Source organism: Capricornis sumatraensis, chromosome 8 (genome assembly GCF_032405125.1).
Source record: "Capricornis sumatraensis isolate serow.1 chromosome 8, serow.2, whole genome shotgun sequence".
Lineage (NCBI taxonomy): Eukaryota > Metazoa > Chordata > Mammalia > Artiodactyla > Bovidae > Capricornis > Capricornis sumatraensis.
The window spans coordinates 90468929-90478864 of record NC_091076.1 but is presented as its reverse complement, the minus strand read 5'-3'; the positions used below and the strand labels follow the sequence as shown (position 1 = coordinate 90478864).

The 9936-nt window shown below is 49.9% G+C and overlaps 1 protein-coding gene across 1 annotated transcript; it reads right to left on the bottom strand.

Moving 5' to 3' along the window:
* Nucleotides 1-486: 486 nt before the first annotated feature.
* Nucleotides 487-9686, bottom strand: GSDMA (gasdermin A). The gene is made up of 11 exons (XM_068978229.1): nucleotides 9473-9686; nucleotides 9110-9290; nucleotides 6689-6854; nucleotides 5432-5528; nucleotides 4756-4803; nucleotides 4338-4364; nucleotides 3795-3815; nucleotides 2750-2904; nucleotides 2190-2304; nucleotides 1248-1321; nucleotides 487-729 (listed from the first exon to the last, which is right to left on the bottom strand). The coding sequence occupies exons 1-11, from the start codon at nucleotides 9684-9686 to the stop codon at nucleotides 487-489; spliced, it is 1341 nt and encodes a 446-aa protein (XP_068834330.1).
* Nucleotides 9687-9936: the final 250 nt, after the last annotated feature.

Below are 9936 nucleotides of genomic sequence, written 5' to 3'. Positions count from 1 at the left end.
TCTGAGGCCATCATAATAGTGTTCATGTACAGATAATCTGTATAGAGTATGATAATCTCTTTGTCTTTTTCTGGCACAAATTAAGAATTTCCTTAGGATAGACTCTTTAAGGAAAAACACCAAAAGACGTTTCACTCAAAGTGAAATAATGTTTTTTTCATCAATTCCAGTAAAGTTTGATCTTTGGAATCATAAGTGGGAGGGGTTGGGATAGGAAATTAATTAATTAATTTGGGATTTGCTGAAATGGTTCATAGTTTTTCAACTTTGAGTGTTTACACTATTAGAGAATTTAAGCATCTGTGGATGGGCTGTGGAGCAGTAGGGATGGGGGGTGTACAGATTTGCACAAGTGGGAATTGAGTGATCAGCTACAGTTTCCATTATCCTTAGCCCGGTGGTTCTGAAATGCCCTTGGGTGTTCACACAGGGTACAGTGAGGTAGGGGAGGCATTAAGGAAGCAGGAGTTGAATCAAAGAGGCAAGTTAGGAGGCCTTGGTCAGTAGCTGCAGGAGGGAGAGGCCAGCGTATAGGGCGCAGAGGCGGGGGAGGGTGTCTGGGTCCCACGTGTACTGGGGGCCGGATCTCTGCACTTCCAGGCCACTCAGCCCCACTAGGGCCTCTGTGAGGGTCAGTTCCTCTTCCCCAAGGGAGGAAAACAGCTCAGGTCGCAGGGGGAATACACCCTCTTTATCCTGGAGGAAATTCTGTTCCATTGCGCTCTCCACCTGGAAGGAAGCAAAGCAGTGTGAAAAGAAAGAACTGGAAACCTCTATTCCTTTTTCCCAACTCACAAAATCCAGAAAGAGGGCTAACTTTCTCTCACTATAACCCCTTAGGTTACATTAATGACAACTCTGCCTGGGCTTTTTAACAGCTTTGTAGGATGGGCAGCACATTTATTTTTAGACCCATTTTACAGAGGAATGAATTGAGGGAGACTCAGAGACATTAAGATTGACTCACATCACTTGGCTAGGAATAAACCAAGCTAGAATTTTCTGTCTCTTCTCCCAGGATCAGACTGAAAAATGCAGATAGTTGCCCAGAAATGCACTCCTCTACCTCTAGTTGTGAAATAGCAAATAGGAAGAAACATGGAGAGAAATGAGAAGTAGGCATGATCTCCTAGGATAAGACAGAGGCCCTGTAGGATGGTTCTGTCATTAGGTTAGATCGTATCTTTCCACCAGTTATAGCTGACTCCCTTCCAAAGTCTCCCTAACATCTGCCATTTTTTTCTTACCAGCTTTAGCTGCACTGGTAGGATCTTTTTCTCCACGGATTTTACCAGCAGCTTCTGTTGGGCTTCACTTAGCTCTGGAGAAAAAAAGCAGAGGAAGAGATGTGTGTTGGTGCAAAGGGAACTACAAGTTCCAAATGGGTGTACTTCCAGAATTTCAGCATTCACTGATTTATATGTTCACCCACGGTGGAATGCCTGTTCTGGGCCAAGTGCCTTTGCTGGGTGTGTTAGGTAAAAATCATGCTCACTCAGGGAACTTCTCCGCATTGTAGCCGAGAAGACAAAATAACTTGTAATTACAGTGCAGGCTGTGACAGGGGCCATAGCTGAAGACCTACCTTGGTCTTGGTGTTTGAGGGCGGGCTTCTTCTTCTTTTTTTTTAAATTAGTTAATTAATCTGTCTGTGCTGGGTCTTAGTCGAGGCACGTGGAATCTAGTTCCCCGACCAGGGATCAAACCCGGACCCCCTGAATTGGGAGCATGGAGTCTTAGCCACCACCAGGGAAGCTCCTAAGGGCAGCCTTCTTGAAGGAACAAACATCTCAGCTTACATGTGAAGGATCAGAGTGTTTTTCAAAGTGGGACAATATTTCTTGCAGAGGGAAAAAGAATTCATGGGTAAGATCAGAAGATGTTATCCTCAGATTAAAGCTATCAGATATTGAAATGAAAATGACGAGCTTAGCGATATGCAGAAGTTTTAAATATATGGCTGATAAAACTAGGATTATTTCCCAACCTCTGTTAGCAAGACTAGGGTATGGTGACCATGTGAATCGTAAGGAATGAAACCAATGTTTTTAGAATGTAGATATAAACTACTTAACTGCAGTATAATTTGCCTGGCATTTATTTACTCATTCATTCATTTAAGAATTCGTTTAGTGACTCATTCCTACTGCTGAATAGGTGTATAAATAAAGACCTCACTCCCCACTTACCTGCTAGGGCTCCAAGGAAATAGAGGATGGCGTCCATAGCCCCCTTTGATTGCAGGACATTCTTTGGGAGTGCCTCCAGGGTCTCTTCATGTCCTTTGCCTAGAGCTCCTTCAAGCTGTGGGGAAAGCTGGGTGACTATTTAGGAGAACATGGGTAGAGCTCCCAGTGCCTGGCGCATGACAGTCCCTTGAGATGTGTTAATTCTCTCCATTTCCTTGTTTCTTTTTCAAGATATCAAGTCCTGAAAAGTATTAGACTCTTGGATTCCTTGGTCCCTGAGTCTTGGACTCTGGAAAAGAAAGGTCGAGCCCCCCTCCAAAAGAAGGTTCTGCTGGCCTGCTGCCCAGCCCGGGAACCTGCACTGTTTGCCCATCTCCAAAGAGACGCAGGGCGCAGTGGCGACCCTGGCAGCCTGAGAGGAGGGCACTTGACCAGCCTTGGAGAAGGCATCCACTGCCGACTCCTCTGGCCACTAGCCATCTGCCAGGTCCGTGGGCTCCCCCCCAGCTCCCCCACCTCCATGTTCCCCTGCGTCTCCTGCCTTTCCCTCGGGTCCTCACCGTCAGCTCTAGGTCTTGTAGCTCCTTTTTCTTCCCTAGGAGTTTGCTGAGGGAGCTGAGCAGGGAGCTCTTCCCTTCCGGGCTCAGTTTCTCCACTTCCCAGGTCTCCCTTTGAACCTCTTCTTTTAGGGTCCTGAAGTCCTCGTGTACCGCCCCTGTGGCAACAGTAGATGTGGCATCCTCTTCATCAGTTCAGTATATGCTCTCCTGGCGGGTCTCCTTCACTCAGCCCTGCTTAGGCCCCCAGGCTCTGCTGCCCCTGAGCTCTGCTCTCAGCTAGAGCCTGGCTTCTTTTTTTGCTTGACCAAGGTTTACAGTTATAAAGTTATTCCCCAGTTGAGTGGGGAGATGGGGAATCGAGGGGTGGGCCAGGACCCACAGTATCATCTAAACCAGGTGTTCGTTCCCCCGAGATTCTAGGCTCCACCCCAGATCAGTAGACAACTGACTTCCCTTTCTCTAGGACCACCACCTAAGAGTTGGGAAGGAAGGTCTATTTTCCCTTCTTAAGAGTCAATTGACAAAGTGATTTTGGCGACTGGGTGAAGGCCAGGAGGGGACTGCTCAGAAGTATGTGCGTGCTGCCTGCCAAGTCGCTTCAGTCGTGTCCAACTCTTTGCAACCCTGTGGACTGTAGCTCGCCAGGCTCCTCTGTCCATGGATTCTCCAGGCAAGAATGCCGGAGTGGGTTACCATGCCCTCCTCCAGGGGATCTTCCCAACCCAGGGATTGGACTCGCGTGTCTTATGTGTCCTACACTGGCAAGCAGATTCTTTAGCACTAGCAGCACCTGGGAAGCCCCAAGAGTAGCGGGTCTAAATCCAGGGGCATGGGCCGGCTAGGGATAGCTTGAACCTTGGCCTGCCCCTCTAGGGGCCTGGCATCCTAGGAATACATCCAGCCTGCTTTGGAAAGAGTGGGCTTCCTGGAAGTGGCTCCAAGCCCCACCACCAGGGCCTCAGCACTTGTCTTCCTCTCCCTTCACCCCCAGATTACTTCCACTGTCTTCCTGCCAATGTCTAGGGAGAAACACAAATTTCCTTACCAACATCAGATGCCTGGATAACTGCAGGAAAAAAAAAAAAAATCCAATTAGAAGGCAATCCTCCCAAACAGGAGCCATACCCAGGGAATGGAGGTTAGGAAATACATCCTATCTCCTGGGATGTCCCAGCTGTCTTAAGGATACTCTTGTTCCATTTGTGGGAGGCAGAAATGGGGCAGCAGAGAAGCTAAGGCATTGTGAAACGGGGCACTTGGATCGAGTGGGCATCAGTGTGACTCTGTGGCTCCTGCCCCAGGTGCTGGGCAGCAGAGACGCAGATGCGCATGTGATAGGTCGTTATTACTAAGGCCTTGAGGACAGAGGTTGGAGGCGTCTGACCACCTGGGAGTCTTGCCCAAAGACTTTCCCCCTTCCACTGCTTTTCCCCAGGCTATTGGAATTCCTGCCGTGTTTCAGAGACAATAGTTTTTCTGAGATCTGCTCTGCCACATTCCTTTTCAGTCCCAGAGAGAAGGGAAGAAAAACATTAGAGTTTAAAAACCCTATCAAGAAAGTTGCAGTGAAATGACAGGAAACACTTACGGGGGAACTTCTCGTCTTCTGGCTTTTCTGAAGACAGAAACAACACACATATGTCAGCATAAAACCTCTTTGTGCCTTTTTGTCTAGAACAGTTGTCAAGGCAGCTTTATCAGTGATCATTATAAAAACAGAGCTCATCCGCCTCTGCAATTTTGGGAACACACACTGTCTCCAGTATTGCTGCTTCTGATGGTGCCTTCCGGTCTCTTTCTGTTTCTCTGTCTCTCTTGGGCACATTTCTATGCCTCTATCTGCCTTTCCTAAAGCTGAAGATGGATATTTTTAGAGCCTTGGGAAACAACACCAGGGGGCTCCTTGGGGGCTTCTGGTATACCCTATTAGAGGGTGCAGGATGTCAGCAGATAATGTCAGGGGTAGGGAGGAACACATGGGGAGCCAGGAAGCAATTTTTACTTACCTCCGGGGGGAAAGGTGTACATGTTATCATTGTAGATATGTGGGATATCTGTAAGGAACAAGAGCGGGGAGGGCAGAAGGACTTTTAACAGCTGCCCCAACTTTCTTTCTCTGGCCTCAAGCCTATGGACTCTGCTAAAGGCTAAGAACCTGTCTTTGAGTACCTCAACATTATCCTTGATCTGTCTCTACAGCTGGAAGTAATCTTTTCTTCCTCTGTAAATCTTTCCGTATGATATCACTATTTTCTACTTTGCATTCTAGTACTGGTATCTGTGTCTGTTTCCTCCATCAGAACCAGACTTCTATTTTTTTGGCCACGTGGCATGCCAGATCCTAGTTCTCTGTCCAGGGATCAAACCCAAGGCCCCTTCAGTGGAAGTACGGAGAGTTAACTGCTAGACCACCAGGAAACTCCTGGCCCCAGAATTCTCGAGAACAGAGGCTGTGCTTGTTCTTCTCTGTACCCCCTTCTCCCTGCTAACAAAGGTGCCTAGCTAGCACTCAGGAGATGCTCAGAATCCAGGGTTCCTCACTCCCAGGGCAGCCCCTACAGTGGAGGTTGGACCACAATACAATATACTCCTTTGCTCCTTCCCCAGTGTTGCCACAAGAGGGGAGCAGGATGCCTTAGGAGTGTGTGGGTAACTCTTGTCTGCAGGGGAAAACATGCTCACCCCACTCATCTTTGCCTTTGACCATCAGCTGTCTCACTCGAAATGCCAGGACGCAGCCCTTGGGGATGGTGACAGCCTCCTTGTGGTTTACGGATCCCTAGGAGTAGACAATGAGGATTTGTGAGTCTGCAGAGATCCTACAAGTGAGATGTTGGGAGTGAGGGGGTAAAGGGCAAGTGGAAGGCCAGGCTCAAAATCCTTTGGGGAGACAAGAAGTTAGGAACCCTTCAGTGGTGTGCCTGATCACCTTTCCATCCCGTGTGGAATGAGCTTCAGAGCTCTTCTGCTCATTTCTGCTGATCACCCCTTTAATGACCTCTTTCTGTCTTCCGGGTTCAGACACATGAAGGAACTGGGCAGACCTGTTCATCACCTGCCTGTGCATCCCTGTCCCACTTTAGAGCGTCCATTCAGGCCCTGGTTCCTTCTTCCTCTTTGCCATGTGTCCCATGATCACCTTCTTCAGGAAGCCTTCCATGATTAATCCTTACTCCTGGTTCCAACTCAGCCCTTGAATATTTACACAGTATGTTGTTCAGTTGCTAAATCATGACTGTCTCTTTGTGACCCCATGGACTGCAACATGCCAGGCTCCTCTCTCCTCTATCTCCCAGAATTCGTTCAAATTCATGTCCATTGAGTCGGTGACGCTATCTAGCCATCTCATCCTCTACCACCTCCTTCAAAAGCCTTCAGTCTTTCCCAGCATCAGAGTCTTTTCCAGTGAGTCAGCTCTTTGTATCAGGTGGCCAAAGTATTGGAGCTTCAGCTTTAGCATCAGTCCTTCCAATGAATACTCAGGGATTTACTTTAGGATTGACTGGTTTCATCTCCTTGCTTTTATTTGAATCTATACTTACACAATATAGATATAGGTAAGTAAAGACTACTTATTTACATTGAATTTTCCAAGCCTGCGTTCTCTGGCCTTTCACCTCTGTGTCTCCTTCATAAGACTGAGACCTTTCTGGCAGCAAGGACGTCTTTCCCAAGATTGGGAGCACTGTAAGGGAAAACTGGTGGCTGTGAGTTTCCCCTTCCCTAGTAGCTCCCTGTGGCAGCTGGCACAAGAATCTACCCAACTGGGCACCTTGACCATAGAGATGATTGGTTCCTGGCCAACTGGTGTCTGGATGTTGAAGAGCAAGGGGAGGGAGAGAGTGGGTCCTTTTCAGTATCCTGGGGCGGAGGGCGCTGACTGGGGAAAGCAATGCAGCCTCTGAGGGTAAAGTCAATGTAAGTGTGCGGGAAGCAAACCTGTAACCCCAACGGGGCAAAGAATGGGAGGGAGAAGCAGCCTTCGGCCCTGCCAGCTCTCTCCAGGGTCACCTCCTGCACGGCCTCCACTACTTCCATCACCACATACAGGTTCTCTCCTCGACTTCGCATCTCCTCCAGAAATGGGTGCTCTGCCAGAAGCTTCCTGTGACAGGAGAAACAGAAGGGGCCTGTCCAGAGCTTTTCCCCATCTGGGCCCTGCCCTTCTCTTTTCTTCTGTTATTCCCAGGAGTGAGGCACAGGGGTGTCAAGAAGCATGAGGACTCTGGAGCAAGACAGGCTGGAACCCAGCTCTCCTGGCTCCTGGCAGGGCAGCTTCTCTGAGTCTGGGTTGCCTCATCTATAAAACGAGGATAATGACACCTACCTCCGGGGAGAAAGAGAGAGAGAGAGACTGGGGAACCCTCGGGCACAGCACCTGGCCTAGAATGGGGTCTCATGGTTGTTTCTTTCTCCCTTGGATTCCCCTCCTTTTCCTCCCTGTTCTTAGTTCTGTGCCTCTCTCCTGGGCGGGGGGTGGGGGGTGGGGTGGGGTCCTTTCTTTCTCTCTACCTTTTTTTTTTGGCTTGTGGAATCTTAGCTTCCTGACCAGGGCTTGAACCCGGGTTCCCGCCAATGAAAACTTGGAGTCCTAACCACTGGACCACCAGGGAATTCCCTGCAACATAGAAGTATTAACACGGCCAGGCGGCACATTAGCTCTCTCCCAGGTGCACTTTGACAAAATCCTCTCCCTCACCCTGCCAAGTCCAGCCACTCTGTTGTCCTCGAGACTTTGCGTCCATTCAGCCCTTTTCTTTCTGTCTGCTTCTCCCTACTGAGTTTCTCTCTCTGATGGGCAGTGGAACACAGTCTTGCCTGATCTGCCTGCCTTCCCTGTTCTTTATCCTGTGACACACTTCCTCCGTCTGGCCAGATTAATCCTGGCACATCGGAGCATCGTCAAGTCTCCCTGTACATGGCACAGCATAGATGTGTCCTTGACCTGGGTCCTCCGTGGTCTTGGCTCTCCCTACATTTCTCCCTTGTTTCACTCTTACCTGCTTCTACCAAACTGGCTATTCATGGCCCCTATAGGTTAAAACAATTTTTTTTTAATGGATGGATTGCATTTATTTATTTATTTTGGCCACGCCGTGTAGCATGTGGGATCTTAGTTCCCTGACTATGGATGGAATCCACACCCCCTGCATTGGAAGCTTGGAGTCTTAACCACTGGACCATCAGGGAAGTCCTGTCGCTATAGGTTTTGAGATTTCTCACCTGTGTGCTTTTGTAATGCCATTCTCCCAAGCCCTGCAGGTCCCATTTCTGCTCATCTTTCAAGGCCTTCCCTAGGGCTTCCCTGCTGGCTCAGATGGTAAAGAATCCACCTGCAATGCAGGAGACCCGGGTTCCATCCCTGAGTTGGGAAAATCCCCTGGAGAAGGGAATGGAGAAGGGAATGGCTACCCACTCCAGTATTTTTGCCTGGAAAATTCCATGGAAGAGGAGCCTGGTGGACATGATTGAGTGACTAACACTTTCACACTTTCAAGGCCTAGGTTGTGGGCTGCCTCCTCTGAGAAGTCTGTTCTCATTTCCCCAGCAAGAAGTCCCTCTGACCTGCCACAAAACTCAGGCAAAGCCCTCCTCTGGCACTTACATTTCTGGCCTTGGATTAGAGTTGCTGTTGTACATTTTCCCCCACTCTGAAATTGCAAGGCAAAGGTATTCTAGTGCAGTCCAGCACCTAACAGAGTGCTTTGTACTTAGGCGGGCTGAGTTTACTCATGATTCCCCAAGCACCTCAGCCCTTTCTCCTTGCCTCCCCAGCACTCACCTCCTTTCAACCACCACTCAACTACTTAAAAAGTCAGTTCCCTTGTCAAGTCAAACATCTGAGGAAACCGGCAGACTTGGCAACTGCCACACCCCTTGTGCTGCTGGGGCAGCGTTCCTGAGGGCTGCTCCCTGCAGGCTGGGGCTGGGTGGGGGGCTTTGTTTATGCAAGGAGAATGCTGTGCTCAAGTCGCAGTAGGGAGCTTTTAAGGTTTCTTCCCTTTTTAGTGTATTTTCATAGAGTCTTATGGTAGGGAAAAAGTCCCTAGAGAATTTCATCAAACACTTAAACAATTTTTCAGGAGAGAAAGCTGAAGCGAAGTGACTTCCAAGGCCACACAACTCATTAGTGTGAAAACACTCATCCTCGGGTGTTCGTGATAGTGGGGAGGTGGTGGACGGATGGGGGTGGGGTTGAGGGGAGTGGTTAGGAAATGGCCCGGAAGAACCCACAGGCTTAAGGGTCATCTTCAAGAGCTCCTCTGGGGTGACCGTAGGTGAAAGCTCAGCGTGAGGGCCCTGCCCTTTGGCTCAGGCCCAAAGCACCCTTTCACTGCACAGGTTTGCCCCGAGTCTCACCGCTCCTGGTGCAGGGTCTCCAGAGCCTTGGGTGCCACACTGAGGGTCTGGACCTCCAGGGTGCTGTTCTGGGACAGGCCGGCCGTCCCCTTCACCTTGACTGTCTTTGGCACGTCCACCTCTCCCTCCACTCGGGCGTCCAGCATATTCTTAAAGCCAAAGTTCCCCGAATCTGTTGGGTCTGCAGGAGGAAGAAGATGAAGGGGGCTGGGCTGAGGGGCGCTTCCTCCTCCCTGCCTCCTTCGAGAACTTTCTGGCTAGAGGATTCCCACCCCTGTCCCCTGGGCAGAGACAGCTTCAGGTCCTCCTGGTTGGCCGGCTCCAGGCCCTCCCTCAGTCCCCAAGTCCGTGGCCAAGGCTGACCTGAAGGAGAGCTGCCGGGTTCGAGAATGTCCAGGAAGGTGTAGTCGGTGCGGACATACCGGGCACCCCAGAAGAGGGTGCTCTTCCGCTTCCTCAGGACCAGGCAGAAGGGATGGAAGCGCTTGAAGTCTATGAGGCTGTCCAGGGGTGTCAGGTCCCCTCGAGGGTTTAGTTGTCTGGTCAGGGCCCGGGTGACATTTTCAAACATGGTCATTGTCTCTGTACGGGGAGGGAAAGTGACAAGTTGGGAGGAAGGGTGACATCTTCCACCGAGACAGGTCCATGGGCTCTGGGGTAGGGTATGCCCTTAAAGACGCCTGAATCCTCTGGATGTCAGAGCTGAAAGGGACCAGAGGAGTCTTCGTTTTATGGTGAGGAAATGAGGCCCTGAGAGCTGAAACAACTTGCCCGGCTGCAAGGCTGGCTAGAGGGGCAGCCCTCTCCTCTCTTTATGAAGGGCTCTT

What these genes read in the sequence shown, in the direction of transcription:
- GSDMA (XM_068978229.1), bottom strand. Translation starts at nt 9,686, where the DNA reads ATGACCATGTTTGAAAATGTCACCCGGGCCCTGACCAGACAACTAAAC. An exon ending in GAGACCCTGCACCAGGAGCG is followed by an intron (nt 6,855 to 9,109) that starts GTGAGACTCGGG and finishes CTCCTGTCACAG; the next exon opens with GAAGCTTCTGGCAGAGCACC. An exon ending in GTACACCTTTCCCCCCGGAG is followed by an intron (nt 4,365 to 4,755) that starts GTAAGTAAAAAT and finishes TTCTGTCTTCAG; the next exon opens with AAAAGCCAGAAGACGAGAAG.